General features: G+C 45.8%; 1 protein-coding gene, 1 non-coding gene and 1 pseudogene across 3 annotated transcripts in view; all 3 read left to right on the top strand.

Annotated features, from left to right (window-relative positions):
* NPC1L1 (NPC1 like intracellular cholesterol transporter 1) overlaps positions 1–12812 on the top strand; it is a 28753-nt gene extending 15941 nt beyond the window's left edge. Inside the window, exons 11-20 of one of the 2 annotated variants that reach the window (XM_034964032.2) lie at positions 3026–3216; positions 3433–3557; positions 4209–4335; positions 4507–4562; positions 6670–6750; positions 7981–8131; positions 8404–8635; positions 9140–9253; positions 9372–9534; positions 11685–12812. In XM_034964032.2, the coding sequence (XP_034819923.2) occupies positions 3026–3216; positions 3433–3557; positions 4209–4335; positions 4507–4562; positions 6670–6750; positions 7981–8131; positions 8404–8635; positions 9140–9253; positions 9372–9534; positions 11685–11887 (1443 nt within the window). In that variant the 3' untranslated portion in view covers positions 11888–12812. The remainder of the gene's footprint in view (positions 1–3025; positions 3217–3432; positions 3558–4208; positions 4336–4506; positions 4563–6669; positions 6751–7980; positions 8132–8403; positions 8636–9139; positions 9254–9371; positions 9535–11684) is intronic. The other variant, XM_055115897.1, reaches the window with a different exon arrangement.
* A 1176-nt stretch (positions 12813–13988) lies between these two features.
* On the top strand, positions 13989–15264 carry LOC106634959 (large ribosomal subunit protein eL42-like; annotated as a pseudogene).
* Positions 15265–21734: 6470 nt separating this feature from the next.
* LOC112440528 (U6 spliceosomal RNA) lies at positions 21735–21841 on the top strand. Its single transcript, XR_003028569.1, has one exon. It is a non-coding gene; the product is annotated as a U6 spliceosomal RNA (small nuclear RNA).
* The last annotated feature ends 3313 nt before the right edge of the window (positions 21842–25154 follow it).

Genomic DNA, 25154 nt, shown 5'->3' with positions numbered 1-25154 from the left:
ACTCCATCTCAAAAAAAAAAATTATAATATCCGTTGGTGTGGGTTTCTTTAGTTTATCCTACTGGAGTTTATTGAGTTTCTTGAATGTTTATATTCATGTCTTTCATCAAATTTGGGGAGTTCTGGCCATAATTTTTTCAAATAATCTCGCTTCCCCTTTCTCTTTTCTTCTGGAATTCTTACAATGCATATTTTGGTCTATTTGATGATGATGATGTCTGACAGGTCCCTTAGGCTCTGCTCTGTTCACTTTCGTTATTTTTTTTCCTTTCTCTTCTTCAGACTCAGTAATTTCAATGGTCTTATCTTCAGTTTGCTAATTCTTTCTTCTGACTGCTTTTGAATCCCTCTAGTGAATTTTTCATTTAAGTTACTGTACTTTTTAGCTCCAGAGTTTTTTTGCTCTTTTTTATGTTTCCTCCTCATTGATATTTCCATTTTGTTCATAAATTATTTCCTTGACTTTGTTTTCTTTTAGCTCTTTGAGCAACTTTAAGGCAATTGTTTTATTCATTTATTTTATTATTTATTTATTTATTTTTTGAGACAGAGTCTTGATCTATCACCCAGGCTGGAGTGCAATGGTGTGATCTCGGGTCACTGCAACCTCTGCCTCCTGGGGTTAAGCCTCAGCCTCCCAAGTAGCTGGGATTACAGGTGCCTGCCACCATGCTCGGCTAATTTTTGTATTTTTAGTAGAGACAGGGTTTCACCATATTAGCCAGGCTGGTCTCGAACTCCTGGCCTCATGTGATCTGCCTGCCTTGGCCTTCTGATGTTGTGGGATTACAGGCATCAGCCACTGTGCCTGGCTGAGACAATTGTTTTGAAGTCTTTGTCTAGTAAGTCTGCTGTCTGGTCTTACCCAGGAACAGTTTCTGTTGGTTAATATTTTCCCTTTGAATGGGCCATGTTTTTCTTTTTCTTGGTGTGTTTTTGGTTGAAAAATGGACATTTGATTCTTATAATGTGGTAGCTCTGGAGATCAGATTCTCCTTCTTTCCCAGGGCTTGCTTTATTTTATTTATTGCTGTTGGTGTTTCTGTGCTGGGGATCAGCCAAAGGCACAGAGTTAATGTCTTCTCAGGTATTTTTGAGACTGCATTTTTCTCTGAGCATTTATGCAGTGTGGTGACTGTCTAAATATCCCTATATTTATGGTTGCTTTTGAATGTCCTTGTCCTTATATGTATGGTTCCCAAAAGGAGAAAAAGGGAAAAATGAAGGGGTCGGGGATAGGTGCTTACTCTTTAAATCTCCTGGAAGTCACTTTAGTAAGATGTGGAGGTGGTTGCAACAATGGTGGTGGGAGTTGCAATAGTGGCTGCCTGCCTGTGTATCTGTACCACCAATATCAGAAGTAATGATCAACGATCAGAACTCAGATCCTTGATATTTGAATTTATTTATTTATTTATTAGAGACAGGGTCTGGCTCTCTTGCTGAGGCTGAAGTGCAGTGGTGCAATCATAGGTCACTGCAGCAGCAAACTTCCAGGCTCAAATGATTCTCCTATCTCAGCCTCCTGAGTAGCTAGGACTACAGGCATGTGCCACCACACCCAGCTAACTTTTGTATTTTTTTTTGTAGAGACAGGGTGTCGCTATATGCCCAGATCGGTCTCCCACTCTTGGGCTCAAGTGACCCTCCTGCTTGCCCTCCCAAAGTTCTGAAATTACAAGTGTAAGCCATCATGCCCAGCTGATATTTGGTGGATGGTGTCCTTGCCTACCTGGCTCCTGCAAGCTGCGTACAAGCTGCTTCTGGAAAGCATACACAGCTGCATGCCTTGAGGCTGGGAGTGGCAAATGGGTAGCTGCTACTGTACTAAAGCTAAGATTGCCTGAAATTAACCACAATTTACTGTCCAAGCCTTATCCTGGAAGCTTCCAGCCCTCAATAGACTCCAGAGTTCCAAAATAGTTACACTAGGGCCGTCGTGGTGGCTCATGCCTGTAATCCCAGCCATTTGGGAGGTCAGGAGTTTGAGACCAGCCTGGCCAACATGGTGAAACCCCATCTCTTTTAAAAATACAAAAATCAGCTGGGAGCGGTGGCACGTGCCTGTAATCCCAGCTACTCAGGAGGCTGAGGCACAAGAATCGCTTGAACCCAGGAGGCGGAGGTTGCAGTGAGCAGAGATCGCGCCACTGCACTCCAGCCCAGAAGACTCCGTCCATCTCAAAACAAAACAAAACAAAACAAAACAAAAACAAAATAGTTATACCAGACAAATTGTTGTCTAGGTGGGGAGAGGGATTCCTGACACTTCCTACTGTGCCATTTTCCCTAATGTCACTCTGAGCCTTTATGTTATAGAAGGGAGCAGACCATGAGGATACCTGGTGCATGGCTTTGAGGGTGTGCACACTGACATTTATATGTGCACACAAATATGGGCCGTTGTCACAGGCCAGCTTGTTAGACTGTGGCTGTGCCATATTGGGGGTGATAGGAAGGGGTACAATTATGTGTCTGTGCATGTTTGTGTGTGTCAGCGTGTGTTCATGTGAGGTGATAGGTGTTGCTCTGTGTTTGTACCTGCATAAGTGTACTTCTGTTTGCACCTGTGATTATACCTATTCTGTGAACCTTGGAGTATGTTCATCTGTGGGTACACCTAAAACTGTGTTCCGGTGTAACTGTACAGTGCACATACATCTTGAGGGTACCCCTGAGTGTGTGTGTCTGTGCTTGTCCTTCTCTATATGTACCTTGTGTGTGACCTCTGAGCATGTACATCTCTGTGTATATTTTGTGTACTTGTGTGCATGTACCTCTGTGTACCTCTAAGCATGTATCTGCGTGTATATCTCTGAGTGTCCCACTGAGCACATCCCTTTGAGTGTGTAACTGTATGTGTATCTCTGAACATGTTCCTCTGTGTGTTCCTCTGATCATGGACCTCTGAACATGTGCCTTTTAGCATGTACCTCTGTGTGTACCTTCGAGAGTGTGAGCTGGAGTGAGCCCTTTAGGGGTGTGCATAGCGAACCAAAGCTCACTGACCCTCCTCCACTCCTAGGACTCGTACCTGCTTGACTATTTCCTCTTTCTGAACCGCTACTTCGAGGTGGGGGCCCCGGTGTACTTTGTTACCACCTTGGGCTACAACTTCTCCAGCGAGGCTGGGATGAATGCCATCTGCTCCAGTGCAGGCTGCAACAACTTCTCCTTCACCCAGAAGATCCAGTATGCCACAGAGTTCCCTGAGCAGTGAGTTCCTGGCCCGCCCCAAACCCCAGCCTACTCCCTGTTTGAGTCCCCCCAGTCCTCTCCAGTCCCCTCTTCCTGCCTGTTCTATCCCTGTCCTGCTGCCCTGCTGCCTTGCTGCCGTATGCCTGGGGAGGGCTGCGTGGGGGTTGGGCCACGAGAAGGACCCACCACCCTGCCCAGCTGGCCTTTTCACCCTTCCTCCCACCTGCCCCTTAGGTCTTACCTGGCCATCCCTGCCTCCTCCTGGGTGGATGACTTCATTGACTGGCTGACCCCGTCCTCCTGCTGCCGCCTTTATATATCTGGCCCCAATAAGGACAAGTTCTGCCCCTCGACCGTCAGTGAGTGTGGGGCCATGGGGGCTCACTGTCCACCACAGCTCGGGCAAACTGAGGCAACAGAAAGGAGAGGACTGGAGAGGCTCCCTCAACCTCTCCCACGCATCCTGCAGGGTCTGTCGGGGGCATGGGTGCAGACGTGGCCTGAGGGACAGGCACTCTGTGAGAAGCACCTGTGTGGGTGACCGTGCTGGCCCGTGGGCATCACACATGTATACTGCTGTGTACTGTGCCCCCATTTTCAGAGCACATGGTGCTACCGGGTGGCAGGGCAGTGGGGAGTCAGGAGGGGAGAGCTGCTGAGGTTAGCACATGGCCCTGCCGCCCAAAGCAGTGGCATTCAGGAGGGGAGAGCTGCTGAGGTTAGCACATGGCCCTGCCGCCCAAAGTAGTGGCATTTGTAGGTGGAGAGGCCTTTGTGGGGCCTGTTTTTCTGCCCCAAACTTCCTTTCCCCTTCTGCCTGTAGGTGCCCACAGTTTCTATAGCCAAGAGGAGAACTTCTCCCACAAATGACAAATGCAAATCCCCCTAGAAGCGACTGGTTGAGGCTGGAGTGCCCAGGACCTTTGATGGGATTGTTGGGGAAGGAGGGGCACAAAGCAGGAGCTGCTGGCCCTGGGGTGTCACTGCCCAGACCCCTGCTTTCTCTGTAGACTCTCTGAACTGCCTAAAGAACTGCATGAGCATCACGATGGGCTCTGTGAGGCCCTCGGTGGAGCAGTTCCATAAGTATCTTCCCTGGTTCCTGAACGACCGGCCCAACATCAAATGTCCCAAAGGGTAAGCTTGGGAGGGCCTTCTGCTGGGGAGGACAGACATGTGGGACCCAGGATGGGGTTGAATATAGAGAGGCAGGAGGAGGCTATCAGGGGCCTCTCTGGGGTGGCTGTGGGCTGGGCAGATGAAAGAAGCTTCGTCCCTGGCTAAGCCTTTGCCCTGACCTTCTTGCAGCGGCCTGGCAGCATACAGCACCTCTGTGAACTTGACTTCAGATGGCCAGGTTTTAGGTAAGCATGGCCTTGCCTGGAGGGGAGGACATAAATCGGTTGCTCTGGAGGGCCCCCGAAAACCCCAGGGAACAGCCTGTCACATGTTGTCTCCCTCCTTTGTCAGGAGGTTCTCACTGCGCTGGCCCTGTCAGCAGGGGTCTTGTTTCCCAACTCCACATCTCAGACTTCACCCCTTCTCTCACTCCCAAGTCCATGGTCAATGCTAAGTTTGTGGAATTCATTCAGCAGTTGATACCATACTTGGGAGTTCTCCACACCCTGGCTAAGCACCTTTCTTACCAGCACAAATTACACCCAAAGGGCAGCTGGTTAAATGAATTAGGATGCTTGGCACAGCACAATCCTAGCAGTCATTTAAAGTAACAAGAGGCTGGGCGCCTGTAATCTTAGCACTCTAGGAGGCCAAGGTGAGAGGATCTCTTGAATCCAGGAGTTTGAGACCAGCCCAGGCAACAGTAGGGAGACCCTCTTTTTTTTTTTTTCGAGACAGAGTCTTGCTTTGTTGCCCAGGCTGGAGTGCAGTGGTGCAATCTCGGCTCACTGCAACCTCCACTTTCCGGGTTCAAGCGATTCTCCTGCCTCAGCCTCCTGAGTAGCTGGGACTATAGGAGCATACCATCATGTCTGGGTAATTTTTGTATTTTCAGCAGAGATGGAATTGCACCACGTTGGCCAAGCTGGTCTCAAACTCCTGACCTCAGGTGATATGCCTGCCTTGGCCTCCCAAAGTGCTAGTATTACAGGCATGAGCCACTGTGCCCGGCCTCCTCTACAAAGTAAAATTTAAAAAATTGCCCGGGTGTGGTGGCGTGTGCCTGTAGTTCCAGCTATTCAGAAGGCTGGGCGGGAAGAATGCCTGAGTCTGGGAGGTTGAGGCTGTAGTGAACTGTGATCGCAACACTGCACTCCAGCCTGGGCAACAAAGTGAGACCCTCTCTCAAAAAAAAAAAAAAAAGAAAAAAGTAACAAGAGAGATGCAGTTGGACTGACAGGAAAAGGACCCACAACATGCTGTCAGCTCATACAGCAGATGGCAGAACAAGACAGCCATCTGTGTAAAGGAGCTGGCCATAGCTCCGTGCAGACATGCTCGGTGTAGGGGCCCTAAGGGAGCTCGTGCTGGAGACGGACATGGGGGTCGTCGGTGGGTGGGGGAGTTTTTGAAGGATGATCTCACTTTGTACTGAAATAATTCACAGTTTGAACTGCTGGCTGAAAGCTGCCTCAAGTTCGCTCACCCCACCCTTCCAGCTATGAAGTTCCCATGTTTCCAGAAGGGCAATGCACCCTGCCCGGCCCTGGTCGCTGAGCACAACAGGCTCTGTGAGGCCAGTGTGGTGGGGCTGGTGTGGACAGATGGGAGTGGGTGTGTCAGTCAGGGAACGAGGAGCAGGGCCTGGAAGGAGCACACAGTAGAGCCAAGCCCCCATAACCGGGGGCAAGTCTGCACCATCTCTGACCTTTGTCTTCTTGTGTGTGCACTAGGTTAGTCTAGAGCAGCACTTCCCAAAATGAGGTCCACCAGCCAGCAGCATCAGCATAACCTGGAAATTGTTCAAAATGAAGTTCCAGCTAGGTGCTGCAGCTCATGCCTATAATCCCAGTACGTTGGGAGGCCAAGGTGGGAGGATCACTTGAGCCCAGGAGTCTAGTCTGTCTGAGACCAGCCTGGGCAAAAAAGCCAGATATTGAAAGAAAAGAAGAGAAAAGAAAAGGAAAGAAGAGAAAAGAAAAGGAAAGAAAAGAAAAGAAAAGAAAGAAAGGGAGAAAGAGAGAGAAAGGGAAAGAAAGAAAGAAGGAAGGAAGGAAGAAAGAAAAAGAAAGAAAGAAAGAAAGAAAAAAGAAATGCAAGTTCTCAGCCCTCACCCAAGACTTTGCAGACCCCGAATTGCTGGGCTGGGCTGGGCATTTGTGTGTGAACTACCCTCCAGGTGGTCAGAGGCCTGGTGGGAAGTTCTCTAGGCACCTCCCCTGCTCTGAGATTGTATGTATCCAAGACCATTTCTCTTCTTTTTTCTCCACACCTATGTAGCACTATTGTTTCTTTTTCAGATACACATGCTCACTGTACACAATAAAGAAATAACTTTTTTTTTTTTTTGAGACACAATTGCCATTCTGTCACCCAGGCTGGAGTACAGTGGCACAATCTCGGCTCACTGCAACCTCTACCTCCTGGATTCAAGTAATTCTCCTGCATCAGCCTCCCTAGTAGCTGGGATTACAGGCACATGCCACTATGCCCAGCTAATTTTTGTATTATTAATAGAGGCAGAGTGTCGCCAAGAAATAACCTTTTTGGGCCAGGTGTGGTGGCTCACACCTGTAATCCCAGCAGTTTGGGAGACCGAGGCCGGCGAATCACTTGGGGTCAGGAGTTTGAGACCAGCCTGGCCAACATGGTGAAACCCTGTCTCTACTAAAAATACAAAAATTAGCCAGGCATGGTGGCATGCACCTGTAATCCCAGCTACTCGGGAGGCTGAGGCGGGACAATCACTTGAACCCGGGAAGCAGAAGTTGCAGTGAGCCAAGATCGCACCACTGCACTCCAGCTGCGGTGACAGTGAGACTCTGTCTCGAAAACAAAAACAAGAACAAAAAACCCTTTATTGTATAAAGGTCTTAATAACCTTAATTTCTTCTTTTTTTTTTTTTTGAGATGGGATCTTGCTCTGTTGCCCAGCTGGAGTGCAGTAGCATGATCTCAGCTCACTGCAGCCTCTGCCTCCTGAGTTCAAGAATTCTCCTGCCTCAGCCCCCCAAGTAGCTGGGATTACAGGGGTGTGCCACCACGCCTGGCTAATTTTTGCATTTTTAGTAGAGACAGGGTTTCACCATGTTGGGCAGGCTGGTCTTGAACTCCTGACCTCAGGTGATCGACCTGCCTTAGCCTTCCAAAGTGCTGGGATTACAGGCGTGAGCCACCACACCCGGCCAATAACCTTAATTTCTTAAAAGTCATTAAGAAATAACCTTTATCTGGCAGGAGCCCTAAGCCACAGCTCTAATAATCCAACCGTTCTCATTTTTCTGTCTTTCTTTCTAGTCCTTTCCTATAGGAATATGCAAATTAAAAACCAATTAAGTTAATTTTAAAAATCCAATGCATATCTTGAAAGCATACAGAGAAGAATCTCGGTTCACTAGGGAGATCTCTGTAGGCTTCACTCATCAAAGGTCAGGCCTGGGTCTCTCACAGCAGTGGGGCCAGCTATGGAGTTTGCAGGGCTGGTGCAAAACAAAAATATGGGCCTCTTGCACAAAATTTACTAAGAATTTCAAATGGTGGTGGCAGAGCCCTGAACCCAGCTTGATCACATGCCTGTGCCACTGCGTCTGCGGTGTTCTGAAGTTGTCCTGGAAAGGGCTCTGACCTTTGCCCTTCCATCTTCTGTGTGCCATGGCTGTCCAGCCTCCAGGTTCATGGCCTATCACAAGCCCCTGAAAAACTCACAGGATTACACAGAAGCTCTGCGGGCAGCTCGAGAGCTGGCAGCCAACATCACTGCTGACCTGCGGAAAGTGCCTGGGACAGACCCGGCTTTTGAGGTCTTCCCCTACACGTGAGGACCTGAGTGGCTGGGCTGGAGGGAGGTGGGGGATGGTTGCTGGAGACTGGAGGTTAGGGTGGAGGGCTTGCAAGGAGTTGCATGAGATGAAGACCAGTTTTAGGTCAGGAGGCTCTGGCTGCAGCCTTGGGCCTATTTCTTAGGCTGGTTTGCACCCCAATATAAGCCTGCCTGACCCTCAGCATTCTCCTTCTGAAGTGGGGTGTCCCACCCACCTTGAGGGCCCCAGAGGCCTGAGCTTGTGACCATGCTCTGCGCTCTGGCAGGATCACCAATGTGTTTTATGAGCAGTACCTGACCATCCTCCCTGAGGGGCTCTTCATGCTCAGCCTCTGCCTTGTGCCCACCTTCGCTGTCTCCTGCCTCCTGCTGGGCCTGGACCTGCACTCCGGCCTCCTCAACCTGCTCTCCATTGTCATGATCCTCGTGGACACCGTCGGCTTCATGGCCCTGTGGGGCATCAGTTACAACGCTGTGTCCCTCATCAACCTGGTCTCGGTAACCCAGCAGACACAGGCACCAGGGGGCCTCTGGAGGGGTGGTTGGGGATCCAGCCTCATAGAATACTCCTAGTTCTTTTTTTTTCTTTTTTTAGAGGCAGGGTCTTGCTCTGTTGCTCAGGCTTGAGGGCAGTGACATGATCATAGCTCACTGTAGCCTCGAACCCTTGGGCTCAAGCGATCCTCCTACCTCGGCCTCCAAAGTAGCCAGGACTACAGGCACGTGCCACTGCGTCCAGCTAATATTTTAATTTTTGTTGTAGAGACAGGGTCTCACTTTGTTGCCCAGGCTAGTCTCAAACTCCTGGGCTCAAGTGATCCTCTCACCTCGGCCTCCCAAAGTTTTGGGATTATAGGCATGAGCCACTGCACCCGGCCAAATACTCCCAGTTCTGTCTAGAATCTAGATGCCTGCCCTGTGCTGGTCCTGGTGGAGGCCTCATCTCCCTAGTTCCTTCCCCACCTCTACCTTTCTTGGCTTATGCCCCCTCTCTGCCCATAGGCGGTGGGCATGTCTGTGGAGTTTGTGTCCCACATTACCCGCTCCTTTGCCATCAGCACCAAGCCCACCTGGCTGGAGAGGGCCAAAGAGGCCACCATCTCTATGGGAAGTGCGGTGAGTGGAGAGGAGTGGGCCACCCTGTGCCCCACTCGACACCCTGTGCCCTGCTTGATGCCCTGTGCCCTGCCTGATGCCCTGTGCCCTGCCTGACACCTGGCTCTGACCCCCCCAGGTGTTTGCAGGTGTGGCCATGACCAACCTGCCTGGCATCCTTGTCCTGGGCCTCGCCAAGGCCCAGCTCATTCAGATCTTCTTCTTCCGCCTCAACCTCCTGATCACTCTGCTGGGCCTGCTGCATGGCTTGGTCTTCCTGCCCGTCATCCTCAGCTACGTGGGTGAGTGCCCAGGCCTGTTCCTACCAGACTGTCATGATTATGCTGACGACAACAGTAACAGTGCATGCTCACCACAAAAGCTCAGGAAGTGCAACGAGCCATGGGCAGATGTCAGAAGCCAGGACTATGACCATGTGGCAATTCTGTCTTGGAAGCTACTATTATTCATTTAATGTGCTGTGAACATCTTTTTTTGTCAGTGATGTATGTCTCAAACAACGTTTCTGTGGCCCTGTACACTGTGGATCCTCACTGCACTGCTGTTGGACTTTTAAGCATGCCCTTCAGCAAGAAATATATTTTACACAGAGAGGTGACACGCACGGGCACACATAGACATGCCTGCCTAAAACAAATGCTTCACTAAATAATATTAATACTTCCTTTATACATGTGAAGCATTCTGATATTGCTGGTTCCATTCTATTATTATTATTAATATTTTTTGGAGACAGGGTCTTGCTCTGACACCCAGGCTGGAGTGCAGTAGCATGATCACAGCTCACTGCCGCCTTGACTTCCCAGGCTCAAGTGATCCTCCCACCTCAGCCTCCCGAGTAGCTGGGACCACAGGTGCACACCACCATGCCCAGCTAATTTTTTATTTTTTGTAGAGATGGGGTCTCCCTATGTTGCCCAGGCTGGTCTCAAACTCCTGAGCTCAAGTGATCCACCATGGCCTTCCACAGTGCTAGGATTATAGGTGTGAGCCACTGCGCTTGGCTTTTATTTTACTTTAAATTTATTATTTATTTTATTTTACTTTACATTATTTTATTTTTATTTTTTGAGATGGAGTCTCGCTGTGTTGCCCAGGCTGGAGTGCAGTGGTATGATCTCAGCTCCCTGCAACCTCTGCCTCCCAAGTTCAAGCCATTCTCCTGCTTTAGCCTCCCAAGTAGCTGGGATTACAGGTGCGCACCACCACGCCTGGCTAATTTATTTATTTATTTTTTATTTTTAGTAGAGACGGGGTTTCACCATGTTGGGCAGGCTGGTCTCGAACTCCTGACCTCAGGTGATCCGACTGCCAAGGCCTCCCAAAGTGCTGGGATTACAGGCGTGAGCCACTGTGCCCAGCCCTATTATTAATTTGTTTTTAATTCTTTTAATTATTTTTATTTTTATTATTTTTAGACAGAGTCTCTCTCTGTTGCCCAGGCTGGAGTGCAGTGGCGCAATCTCAGCTCACTGCAACCTCTGCCTCCTGGGTTCAAGCGATTCTCCTGTCTCAGCCTCTCAAGTAGCTGGGATATCGGTGCATGCCACCATACCTTGCTAATTTTTGTATTTTTATTGGAGACAGGTTTCACCATGTTGGTCAGGCTGGTCTCGAACTCCTGACCTCAGGTGATCCATCTGCCTTGGCCTCCCAAAGTGCGGGGATTACAGGCGTGGGCCACCGCACCTGGTCTCATTAATATTTTGAAATGCTGGCCAGGAGTGGTGGCTCATGTTTGTAATCCTAGCACTTTGGGAGGCTGAGGCACATGGAAGCTCAAATTGAGCCTCCCAGGATGAAGGTGTTTCTGGCTCTCAGGGTGGGCAAGCTGGGAGGAGTTCAATTTTACCCCCCACCAGATGGTAATAATATTATTAGAGGACATTTATAGAGGGGTGTGTTTGTGCATCAACATATGTGTCTGTAATTCTCTTACTACCCCCGAGGCAGGTATTATTATCCTTCCCATTTTACAGATGAGGGAACTGAGACACCTGCCCCAGGTTACAGACTTGGTCAAAGGTAGTAGGGGTTGGAGCCCACACAGCTCTGTGGTTCCTAACCATGTCTCTTGTGGGGACTCCCTGACCCTCTTGGAAGGAGTAGAGTGTGTGCGCTGGGGGTGGTGGGTGAGACATAAAAGAGGGGCAAGGAGGAGCAGTTGTGGGGTGTGCTTGGACGAAGGATATCCAGGGCCTTGGAGCTGCAGGTGGTGGCTATTCCTTGGAGGTTCCCAAAATGCTTGGGGGATGGAGGGACCAGGACATCCCTGAAGCTTGGGCTGTGAACATAGTGACCATGGAAGGCACATGGCACAGATCCCCCCTGGGACCCTTCCTGCCCTGGGTTTGTTGTACAGAACCAGGAATAGCTTCTCACCTGTGTCCCCTGCCCACCTCTCTGACTGTGGTTCTCTGTCTCTCCGCAGGGCCTGACGTCAACCCGGCTCTGGCACTGGAGCAGAAGCGGGCTGAGGAGGCGGCGGCAGCAGTCATGGTGGCCTCCTGCCCAAATCACCCCTCCCGAGTCTCCACAGCTGACAACATCTATGTCAACCACAGCTTTGAAGGTTCTATCAAAGGTGCTGGTGCCATCAGCAACTTCTTGCCCAACAATGGGCGGCAGTTCTGATACAGCCAGAGGCCCTGTCTAGGCTCTATGGCCCTGAACCAAAGGGTTATGGGGGTCTTCCTTGTGACTGCCCCTTGACATACGCCCTCCTCAAATCCTAGGGGAGGCCATTCCCATGAGACTGCCTGTCACTGGAGGATGGCCTGCTCTTGAGGTATCCAGGCAGCACCACTGATGGCTCCTCTGCTCCCATAGTGGGTCCCCAGTTTCCAAGTCACCTAGGCCTTGGGCAGTGCCTCCTCCTGGGCCTGGGTCTGGAAGTTGGCAGGAACAGACACACTCCATGTTTGTCCCACACTCACTCACTTTCCTAGGAGCCCACTTCTCATCCAACTTTTCCCTTCTCAGTTCCTCTCTTGAAAGTCTTAATTCTGTGTCAGTAAGTCTTTAACACGTAGCAGTGTCCCTGAGAACACAGACAATGACCACTACCCTGGGTGTGATATCACAGGAGGCCAGGAAGAGGCAAAGGCTCAGGCCAAGAGCCAACGCTGTGGGAGGCAGGTCGGCAGCCACTCCCTCCAGGGCGCACCTGCAGGTCTGCCATCCACGGCCTTTTCTGGCAAGAGAAGGGCCCAGGAAGGATGCTCTCATAAGGCCCAGGAAGGATGCTCTCATAAGCACCTTGGTCATGGATTAGCCCCTCCTGGGTGTTGGGTTTGGTCTCCAGCTCCAATTCTTATTAAGGCTGTTGCTGCCAGTCAAGGCCACCCAGGAGTCTGAAGGCTGGGAGCTCTTGGGGCTAGGCTGGTCCGCCCATCTTCACCTCGGGCTTGGATCCCAGGCCTCAAACCAGCCCAACCCGAGCTTTTGGACAGCTCTCCAGAAGCATGAACTACAGTGGAGATGAAGATCCTGGCTCTGTGCTGTGCACATAGGTGTTTAATAAACATTTGTTGGCAGAAATGGTGTTTTATGTCACATGTCCTACCCTGGCTTCCTCTCAGTTTAAGATAATTTTTGTGAATGACACAAATAATACATGTGTGGGAGAGTGATTTGTGGAGATACTAGTCTGTGTTTTGTTCTGTTTCTCCTCCCTCTTTTCAAGAAAGTAGCCAGGCCATTGTGTGCTCATGCCTTACAAGGGCCTTTGAGGAGTGGGAGTAATTTCCCTTCAAACTGGGAGGGCACAGAGCCTGAGAGTCAGTCAGGAGTAAGATGTGCAGCCCCTCCTTTTCTGGAAGAGCCTGTGAAGTAGGCAACACCTGGAGGAGCTACAGGAGAACCACGGTGCATTCAAGGAGGGAAGAACCCACCGTACAAACAACCAGCTCCCAGGAGGGCCCCAGGCCAGGGCAGTGGGTGGAAATGTCAAGGAACATTCCAGATCCCCTCGAGTCTTTCTGCCCCATGCTGGGTCCAGCCTTTGTTTGGCTGAGGGGCTGCTGTTGCTTTGAGGCTCAGAGGGACTGTCAGCATGTAAATGGAAGACAAGCAAAAAGGGGTGGAAAGGAGCTGGCGTTTCTGGAGCCTACTATCTACTTTTGGGTCCTCATAAGAGCCCCATGTGCCAGCATCATTAGCCCACCTTTGGGAGGGTTGCTGGCTGACCATGATGGACAGGAGGTTTGGTGAAGGGACAGCTACGAGGGAATAGAGGCTGAGGAGAAATCGCACAATTCACCCTGTTAAAAACTCCACAGGTGCAGAATAAACAGATTTGAGGAACAAAATAGCTTTTGACAGCAGACATTTCAAATCAGAGGAAAGGGTAGATCCTTCAGCAAATGGCGTGAGAGTAGTGAGCACATTATTTGGATCAAAATAAAGTTATATCTATACTTCACACAATACACAAAATAAAAGTACAGACAGATAAAAGCACTAAACACAAAAATGAAACTATACAACTATCGGAAGGAAACACAGAAGAGTATGTTATAATCTTGGAGGGGGGAAAGTTTCCTAAGCACAAAGTCCAGAAGCCATAAAGGTAAACACTAAGGTATGACCATATAATAATGGAAAACATCTGAAAACACACAAAAAATTAAAGAAAGTTGAAAGACACATATGAGCTTAGAAAAATAGTTGCAACGTATTTAACAGCAAATAAAATCAAGAAAATACAAAGAGTGCCAATAGTGCTCCTGCAAACATGGTGAACACTCCTAAAACCCACTGGACTTTCTGTAAGAAGTGTGGGAAGCACCAGCCCCACAGAGTGACACAGGACACATTTCCCTGTATGCCTAGGGAAAGCCATGTTATGACAGGAAGCAGAGGGGCTATGGTGGGGAGACTAAGCCAATTTTCCAGAAAAAGGCTAAAACTACAAAGAAGATTGTGCTAAGTTTTGAGTGCATGAAGCCCAACTGCAGATCTAAGAGAATGCTGGCTATTAAGAGATACAAGCATTTTGAACTGGGAGGAGGTAAGAAGAGCAAGGGCCAAGCGATCCAGTTCTAAGTGTCATCTTTTGTTTTATTATGAAGACAATAAAATCTTGAGTTTATGTTTAAAAAAAAAAAGAATATACAAAGAAAGTCCAGGTACGGTGGCTCATGCCTGTAATCCCAGCACTTTGGGAGGCTGAGGCAGGAGAATTGCTTGAGGTCAGGAGTTCAAGACCAGCCTAGGCAACATAGCGAGATACTGTCTCTACAAAAAGTTTAAAAGTTAGCCAGGCTAGCTACTTGGAAGGCTGAGGTGGGAGGATTGTTTCAGCTCGAGTTTGAGGCTGCAGTGAGCTATTATGGCACCACTGTACTTCAGCCTGAGTGAAAGAGTGAGCTTCTGTCTCAAAAAAAAAAAAAAAAAAAAAAAAAAAGAATATACAAAGAGAGGAAGGAGTGCAGGGGGGAGGTCTGGGTTATGTGGCTAACCCTCCCATTAGAAACAAGACATTCTAGCTAAAATAAATCTTAGCCGTGTGTGTGTGTGTGTGTGTGTGTGTCTGCGTGTGTGTATGATGCATACAAGTTTAGGGTGTTTTAACCTTCTTGATAAATTGAGACTTTTATAGTTTGAAATGACTATAAAAATATCCCTTTTTATCTCTAGTATTTATTTTTTTCTGTTTAAGAGATGGGGTTCTCACTTTGTTGCCCAGGCTGGTCTTGAATACTTAGCATCAAGGGATCCTCCTACCTCAGCCTTCCAAGTACCTAGAATTACAGGTATGAGCCACCATGCCAGTCCTATCTGTAGTATTTGTTCAACTGTATAACGTTATTATACACACACACACACACACATATAAAATAACATACGGTTGAACAAATTTTATACTTAATAGTCAAACATTGAAACCCTTTCCCCTGAGATTGGGAATGAGACAAAGTTGCCCACTTTTACCCAACATTGTACTGGAGGTCTTAGCCATTGTAATAAGGCAAGAAAAAGAAACTAAGTTTATAAGGATTAGAAATAAATAAAATTGACATCATTCACAGATAACATAAATATGTATAAAAAAGATTCAGGCTGGGTGCAGTGGCTCATGCCTGTAACCCCAGCAATTTCTGAGGCCAAGGCAGGAGGATCACTTGAGGCCAGGAGTTCAAAACATAGCAAGACCCCACCTCTACAAAAAAAAATTTTTTTTAAAGATCCAAAAGAATCTATATATAAACTATTGGAATTACTCTAACAAAAGGTGGCCAAGAAAACTATGAAAAATAATAACTTTGTAATTTAATTTGTATAATATTGAGAGAAATTAACTGTCAAAAGAAATGGAGGAATATACCATGAATTGAGGGCTCTATACTACAGAGATGTCAATTCTCTTCAAATTAATTACTAGTTTCACTGTAATTTCAATCATAACCCCAGAAAATTTTTTGTGGAAACTGATAAGCTGATTCAAAAATTCATATAGAACCACAAAAGATGAAAATTCACAAAAGCAATCTTGAAGAAAAACAAAGTCAGAGAACTTACACTACTAGAAATCAAGATAATATAAATATATAGAAATAAAGATAGTGAGATTTTGGCACAAGGAAGAACAAATAGAAAAATGGAAAGAATAGAAAGTCCAGAAACAGATGATACCCACAAGGACACATGATTTATGATGGAGGAGGCATGCAGAGCATTGGGTAAAGGAGGTTTTTCAATGTATGATGCTGACCTAGTTGGGTATCCACACAGAAAGAAATGAATCATGACCCTCTTCCCCAAGATACACAAAAATCAGTTCCTGATAGATTGTCAATCTAAACGTGAAAGATAAAATGATAGAGTTCTAAAAGGTAACATAAAAGAGTATCCCCAAGACTGAAATAGGAAAAACTTTTCTTAGGAAACAAAAGCCTTACTTATAGAGAAAAAGATTGATAAATTGAACTGTATTGAAATAAAAAAAAAACTTCTGTTCTTCAAAAGACATCCTTAGGAAAGATAAAATTCAAACCATAGAGAGGAAAAGATATTTGCACATATCTGAAATACACACATATCTGAGAAAGGGCTTGTGCTTAGAATGCATAAAAAATCTCCTACAACTCAGCAAGAAAAAGACAGACAACCAAAAGAAAAGCTAGGCTGGCTACTCAAATAAGCAAATGGCCAATACAAGTTCCTCAATTTTGTCAGTCACCAGAGCAAGGCTGAGTAAAAGCACAGTGAGAGTTCTTCCTCTTCTCTTCCCTCACAATTTGGCCTACAGGCCATGGGGTAAGGTGGGGCCAGGCAGTACATGTGGGGTGTCAGAATCCAGGTGGTGTGGGGAGCGTTTCCACATTGGATCTGAGGGAGGAGAGGAGGGCATTCCACACAGAATAGGAACTACATAGGCCCAGTGTGGGGCTAAGATGTCAGAACTGAGCTCTGATGTGCCTTTCTCCATGAGCAGAGGGACTGGATGCTGGAGATGGAGGGTGGAGGAAAGGTTCAGAGCCATCTAGAGATGGCAATTCAGAGGAAATGGGAGGGCAGATAGTCTCACTCTTCACAGTGAGGCAGAGTTTCCAAGCTGGTTTTGTCACTCCTTTGCTGGGCCTCTTTGGGTAACATATTTGACTTATCTGGGCTTTAGTTTCTTTTTTGCTTTTTTTTTTTTTTGAGACAGAGTCTCGCTCTGTTGGCCAGGCTGGAGTGCACTGGTGTGATCTTAGCTCACTGCAACCTCTGCCTCCCGGGTTTGAGTGATTCTCCTGCCTCAGCCTCCCGAGTAGCTGCAACTACAGGCGCCTGCCACCATGCCTGGCTAATTTTTGTATACAGACAGAGTTTTGCCATGTTGACCAGGCTGGTCTTGAACTCCTGACCCGAGGTGATATGCCTGCCTCAGCCTCCCAAATTGCTAGGATTACAGGTGTGAGCCACCACACCCGGCATGGGTTTGGTTTCTTTACCTGTAAAAACTGGGATAGTTTAGCTGGGCACAGTGATGCTAATTGTCATCCCAGCTACTTGAGAGGCTGAGATGGGAGGATCACTTGAGCCTAAGAATCGCAGGTCAGCCTGGGCAACATAGCAATACCCCATCTGTGAAAAAAAAAATTAGTGGCTGAGCACAGTGGCTCACTCCAGCAATCCCAGAACTTTGGGAGGCCAAGGTGGGAAGATTACTTGAGCCCAGGAGTTTGAAACCGGCCTGGGAAACACACAGAGACCACAATCTCTGCATTAAAAAAAAAATTAGCTGGGTTGGTGGCACTCATCTGTGGTCCCAGCTACTTGGGAGGGTGAGGTGGGAGGATCACTTGATCCCAGGAAGTGGAGGCTGCAGAGAGCTGTGATCATGCCACTGCACTCCAGCCTGGGTCACAGAGTGAGACCCTGTCTCAAAAAAAAAAAAAAAAAATTAGGAAAATTTGCCCTGACTCCCCACGTTTTTTTTAAAGGATGAAATGAGATATTATATGTGAAAGCATCTAGTACTTGTGACATAGTAGGTGCTTAAAAAGTGTTTCCACTTCACTTCTGCCTAAAACCCAGTTCAGTTCCTGAGTTCCAGATATCTAACTGTGATGAGAAGAGACGCAGCCAGAGGTACCTCAAAGATAGCAATACCCCCCTCCACCCCGATACCTGATGTACTAAAGTCAGAAAATTTTAAAAAAAACCTTGTTCTTCCTTCAGTTTTAAGTTCAGTATACTGATGAACTATCAGTCACATTTGACGATTTACTTTAAAAATAAACAGGCTTCCAAATTAACCTACTTATGTGGTTTGGCTGTGTCGCCACCCAAATCTCATCTTGAATTCCCACCCGTTGTGGGAGGGACCTGGTGGGAGGTAATTAAATCATGGGGGCAAGTCTTTCCTGTGCTGTTCTCGTGATAGTGAATAAGTCTCAAGAGATCTGATGGTTTTAAAAAGAGGAGTTCCCTTGCACAAGCTCTCTCTCTTTGCCTGCTGCCATCCATGTAGGATGTGACTTGCTCTTCCTTGCCTTCCACCATGATTGTGAGGCTTCCCCAGCCACATGGAACTATAACTCCAATTAAACCTCTTTCTCTTGTAAATTGCCCAGTCTAGGCTATGTCTTTATCAGCAGTGTGAAAACAGACTAATATACTTACCTTGGAAAGGCCTTGTGATCCATGGTGACATCTTGTCCCTAAGGAAAGCATCTTACCATGAGCTCCTAAAATTGTTGATGTACTGATTAATATGTAACCCTCTGACACTGGGAAGAACACTGATTTATTTCTGAATCATAAAGTTTTATTGATTGTCTTGCATGTAGACATTTTAGCTTGTATGTTGCAATCTGTATCCAACAATTGTAACCTCTGTATTGTACCCTCAAATGAAAGAGGAAAAAACTCTTGTATGAGGAGTCCCCTCCCTTCTCCTAAACTTTCCTATAAAAGCCTTCTACCTTGTAATAGACTGGAACATTCCTAACATTGTTGGTGTGTTTCCTAAGCGGATTCTCACATTTGGCTTCAAATAAACCTTGATCAAATTAGTGCTGCCTCAACAGCCTTAATTTCAATCAATAGTACAAGCCTCTGTTTTTCTATTTAATCACTACTTTAAAGGTAACCTTTAGAAAATATTTAGCCTCTTTACAAATTTAATTAATTGAACATATTTTAACTGCATTTATAAAGGTAATAGTCTCCATTTTCTTCCTAAATACTCTGCATAAGAAACAAAATCTTCCCATATACTTAACTCTTTTAAACCTAATAAATTAAATTTATGGAATATCATTAATATAAAGTTTTTATAGATGTTGTAACACTGCACATAGATTTAGCAACATTTCAATTTACAATCTTAAGCTTATATGAAATACCATTTTAAATTGGAATTATACAATTCTGACACTAATAGACCAAATACTTTAAATGTTACAAGCATATAAAACACGAAATATACAAAAATTTCCCCCCATCACACAAATATTCTTACTAAGGTTTTGCTTCTTTGAAACCTTTCTATACACATTGTATTAGTCTGTTTTCATGCTGCTAATAAAGACATACCCCAGACTGGGTAATTTATAAAGGAAAGAGTTTTAGGCTGGGCGCGGTGGCTCACGCCTGTAATCCCAGCACTTTGGGAGGCCGAGGCGGGCGGATCACGGGGTCAGGAGATCGAGACCATCCTGGCTAAAACGGTGAAACCCCGTCTCTACTAAAAATACAAAAAATTAGCCGGGCGTGGTAGCGGGCGCCTGTAGTCCCAGCTACTCGGGAGGCTGAGGCAGGAGAATGGCGTGAACTCGGGAGGCGGAGCTTGCAGTGAGCCGAGATAGCGCCACTGCACTCCAGCCTGGGCGACTGAGCGAGACTCCGTCTCAAAAAAAAAAAAAAAAAAAAAAAGAGTTTTAATTGACTTATAGTTCAGCATGGCTGGGGAGGCCTCAGGAAACTTACAATCATGGCAGAGGGGGAAGCAAACATGCCCTTCTTCATATGGCACCAGTGGAGAGAAGAATCAGTGCCCAGTGAAAGGGGAAGCCCCTTATAAAACCAGCAGATCTCGTGAGAACTAAATCACTACCACAAGAACAGGATGGGGGAAACCGCTCTCATGATTCAATGATCTCCACCTGGTCCCTCCCACAACACATGGGGATTATGCAAACTGCAAGTCAAGATGAGATTTGGGTGGGGACACAGCCAAAACCTATCAACCTAACATCCTTTTTCTCTCCCCTTCCTTCCTTCCTCCCTCCCTCCCTTCCTTCCTTCCTTCTTTCCTTCCCTCCCTCCCTCCCTCCCCCTCTCTCTCTTTTTTTCTTTTTCTTTTCTTTCTTTCTCTCTCTCTCTCTCCCTCCCTCCCTCCCAGGCTGGAATGCAGTGGTGCAATCTCGGCTCACTGCAACCTCTGCCTCCCAGGGTTAAGCTATCCTCCCACCTCAGCCTCCTGAGTAACTGGTGGGACTACAGGCGTGTGACACCACACCCAGCTGATGTTTTTGTATTTTTAGTGGAGATGGGGTTTCACTATGTTGTCCAGGCTGTCCATACCCATTTTTAAGTGAGTTATAAATGGGGTTCAAAGGTCATACTCCCCTTGAGGAAGACAATCATCATCTCAGATAACCAAGGTTGCCTATGCAGTAAGGAAGAAGTAAGTCATCATTCCGGGTAACTAAATTTACCTAAGACCAAAGACATCAGCTGAGAGTGAGACCTGGAGTCTCAAGCATCTGGAGTAGTTATCTCACTGCTAACTAAGTTTACATGGTGAGTCAAAAGACCCAGAATACCCAACACAATATTGAAGGAAAACAAAGTCAGAGGACTAACACTATCTGACTTCTAGACTTACTATAAAGTTATAGTAATGAAGACAGTGAAAGAACTGGTAAAGAACAGATAAATAAATCACTGTAACAGAATACAGAGTCTAGAAATAGACCCAAATAAATATAGTGAAGCAAAGGTAGACTTTTTTTTTTTTTTTTTTTTTTTTTTGAGACAGAGTCTCTCTCTGTCACCCAGGCTGGAGTGCACTGGTATGATCTTGGTTCAATGGGACCTATACCTTTACCATGAGAATCACTGGGTTCAAGTGATTCTCATGCCTCAGTGTCCTGCATAGCTGGGACTAAAGGCCTGCAAACATGCCTGGCTAATTTTTGCATTTTTAGTAGAGATGGGGTTTCACCATGTTGGCTAGGCTGGTCTCAAAGTCCTGACCTCAGGTGATCCACCCGCCTTGGCTTCCCAAAGTGCTGGGATTACAGGTGTGAGCCACCATACCCAGCCAAAGGGCAGTCTTTCTAACAAATGATACAGATACAACTGGACATCTATGTGCAAAAACATAAATCTAGACACAGACTTTGCACCCTTCACAAAAACTAACTGAAAATGGATCATAGACCTCAATGTAAAATTCAAAACTATAAAACTCCTAAAAGACAACATAGGGTAAAACCTAGATGACCTTGGGTATAGTGACCTTTTGATACAACACCAAAGGCATAATCCATGAAATAAATAACTGATAAACTGTAATTAATAAATTTTTTTAGCAGTAATAGAATGATGAGTGTTATTTCATTAAAATTTAAAACTTCTGCTCTGCAAAAGACAATGTCAAGAAGAAGAAGACAATGGCCAAGTGCGGTGGCTTATGCCTTTAATCCTAGCACTTTGGAAGGCCGAGGCGGGTGGATCACTTGAGGCCAGGAGTTTGAGACCAGCCTGGCTAACATGGTGAAAACCTGTCTCTACTAAAAATAGAAAAATTAGCTGGGCGCAGTGGTGCACACCTGTAATCCCAGCTACTTGACAGGCTGATGCACAAGAATCGCTTGAACCCAGGAGGCAGAGGTTGCAGTGAGCTGAAATTGTGCCACTGTACTCCAGCTTGGGCAACACAGCGAGACTCTGTCTCAAAAAATATATAAATAAATAAAATTTAAAAAGGATGAGAAGACAAGCCACTGCCTGGGAGAAGATATCAGCGAAAGACACATCTGTGCTGGCTTCAGCAGCACACATACTAAAATTACAATGGTACAGAGAAGATTACCATGGCCTGTGCACAAGGATGACATGCACATTTGTGAAGTGCTTCAGAATATAAAAAAGAAAAAGATCTATCCGATAAAGAACTTTTATTTAAAATCTAAATGGACTCTCCAATACAATAATAAGAAAACAAATAACTCAATTAAAAACTTAGCCTTACCAAAGAAGATGTACAGATGGCAAACAAGCATATGAAAAGATGCTACATGTCATATATCATCAGGGAAATGATAATTAAAACAACAATGTGATACTGCTACACATCTATTAGAATGTCCAAAATCTGGAACACTGACAACATCAAATGCTGGTAGGGATGTGGAGAAGCAGCAACTCTCCTTCATTACTGATAGGAATGCAAAATGGTACAGCCACTTTGGAAGACAGCTCTTCAGTTTCTTCTAAAACTAAATATATCTTACCATATGATCCAGCAATCACATTTCTTGGTATGTACCCAATGGAGTTGAAAACTTATGTCTACACAAAAACCAACACATGGGTGTTCATGGCAGCCTTATTCATAATTGTCAAAACTTGGAAGTAACCAAGATGTCCTTCAGTAGGTGAATGGGTTAATCCCCACAATGGAATATTATTCAGCATTAAAAACAAATGAGCTATCAAGCTAAGCTATGAAAAGACATGGAGGGGCCGGGCACGGTGGCTCAAGTCTGAAATCCCAGCACTTTGGGAGGCCGAGGTGGGAAGATCACAAGGTCAGGAGTTTGAGACCAGCCTGGCCAATATGGTGAAACCCTGTCTCTACTAAAAATACAAAAATTCGCCGGGTGTGGTGGCAGGCGCCTGTAGTCCCAGCTACTCGGATGGCCGAGGTAGGAGAGGAGATTCACTTGAATCTGGGAGGCAGAGATTGCAGTGAGCCGAGATCACGCCATTGCACTCCAGCCTGGGCAACAAGAGCGAAACTCCATCTCAAAAAAAAAAAAAAAAAAAAAAAGAAAAAAAGAAAAAGAAAAAGAAAGAAAAGAAAAGACGTGGAGGAACTTCAAATGTATACTACTAAGTGAAAAAAGCTAATCTAAAAAGTCTACATCTGTCTGATTCCAACTATATGACATTCTGTAAAAGGCAAAGCTATAAACACAATAAAATGATCGGTAGTTTCTAGGGTTTGGGGTTAGGGGAGTTGAATGGGCAGAGCACAAAAGATTTTTAGGCCAGGGAAACCACTCTATATGATATTATAATCATGGATGCATGTCATTATACATTTGTCCAAATCCATAGAATGTACAACACCAGAGTGAGCCCTAATGTAAACTAAGGATTCTGGGTGATATTGTAACAAATGCACCATTCGTTGTAACAAATGTATCATTTTGTACCTTCTGATGGGGAATGTTGAGAATGAGAGAGGCTATGCATGTGTGGAGGCAGGAGTGGGTATATGGGATATCTCTGTATCTTCCTCTCAATTTTGCTGTGAACCTATAACTACCTAAAAAAGTCTTTTAGAAAGCCCAGTAGTTTTTTGCTTCTCTTTATGGGTTGGTTTCCTTCTCTCAAGTAAAAAATGGGCTTCCTCCATGTAGCAGATGATATGGCTTCTCTCATCCCAGAGAAGAGAGTTCTTTCTTGTCAATTGCAGCCAGAAAAATCTCCAAGAAGGATTTAGATGGTCCTAGTTTGCTCCCTCCCATCCCTCTTCCTTTGGATCTCAGATCAGAAGTGACTTCTACTGGGATACTGCCCTGTTACCCCAGTCTTGGTCGGGTCCCTGTTATGTGCTCCCACTATACCATATCCTTCTCCTTCCTAGTCTTCATCACAGTTTGAAGATGAAAATTCATTGGTGGGGTTACATGGCTCCCCCATGTCTGATTCCTCCACTAAACTGTAAGCTATAGGAGGCAATGACTTTATTTTTTTGCTTACCATTGTGTTTCTAGCACCTAGCATCTGGCACATAGGCACACAATAAATATCCATTAAATAAATGACTGAAATAAACAGAGGGCTCTTTTGCTCTGATTACTCTGAAGAGCAATTATTACATAGCAGTGACAGCTTAGTGTATTCTCAGAAAATATTCTTTTGTTTTAAAACCACTTATTTTTCTGGCCAGGCATGGTGGCTCACGCCTGTTATCTCAGCACTTTGGGAGGCCGAGGTGGGCGGATCACAAGGTCAGGAGATCGAGACCATCCTGGATAACATGGTGAAACCCTGTCTCTACTAAAAATACAAAAAAATGAGCCAGGCTTGGTGGCAGGCGCCTGTAGTCCCAGCTACTAGGGAGGCTGAGGCAGGAGAATGGCGTGAACCCAGGAGGTGGAGGTTGCCATGAGCCAAGATCGCACCGCTGAACTTCAGCCTGGGCGACAGAGCGAGACTCCATCTCAAAAAAAAAAAATTTTTTTTTCTGATAATAAACACAACAGACTGGGCACAGTGACTCATACCTGTAATCCTGGTACATTGGGAGGCCAAGGTGGGAGGATCACTTGAGTCCAGGAGTTCAAGACCAGCCTGGGCAACATTGTGAGACATCACCTCTATTTAAAAACAAACAAACAAACAAACAAACAAACAAACAAACAAACACTCCTTAAATCCCCACACACTTATGACAGAATAATTGTAAGACAAAGAAAAGTACAGTTAAGAAAACAAAAAACAAAAATTACTTATATCTGTAATCCAGAGATAACCACTGTGTGTTTGTGTGTACAATCTTTTTAGCCTTTCAAAATATACATTCTGTCACATATAGTTAACATTTTATTTTGATTGGTTTAAACATAGTATACCTTTTGCCACTTAGTTTAGTTTTTTTTTTTGTTTTTTTCTTGAAGACTGGGCCTTGCTATTTTGCCCAGGTTGTCTTGAACTCCTGGCCTCAAATGATCCTCTCGCCTTGGCCTCCCAAAGTGCTGGGATTACAAGTGTGAACCACTGTGCCCAGCCTAGTTTTAATGTATTTCACTTTACATTTAAAGTGGGTTTCATTTAAGCAGCATACAGTTGGGTCTTGCTTTTTTAGTCAATCAGAAAATCTCTTCCTTCTAATTGAAATGTTTATTGACATTTAATGTTACTGTTATTTTAAATATATTTTCCATATTCAGAAGCAGCACTGTCATAATCTGGCTTCCATTAAAAAAAAGTTTTCAGGTATTTCTTTGCTTTGACAAGGTGCTCCAGTCCCTTGTTTGTCTTCTGGGCCACCATCTCCACAGTCCAGTCTCTGATGTGGAGGGTGAGAGTGCCTTTTCCTTTTGACCCCAAAAGAGCTTTTCTGAGTAGGCTATGATTATCAATATAGCTTTAAATCTGTAATTGGGTTATTGTTCTGCTTTTTCTGCCTGCTTTTGAATTTATTGAGTAGTTTGTATGATTCTAC

The sequence above is a fragment of the Pan paniscus genome, chromosome 6, assembly GCF_029289425.2.
Source record: "Pan paniscus chromosome 6, NHGRI_mPanPan1-v2.0_pri, whole genome shotgun sequence".
NCBI classification, from domain to species: Eukaryota; Metazoa; Chordata; class Mammalia; order Primates; family Hominidae; genus Pan; species Pan paniscus.
This window is presented reverse-complemented; position numbering and strand designations above follow the sequence as displayed.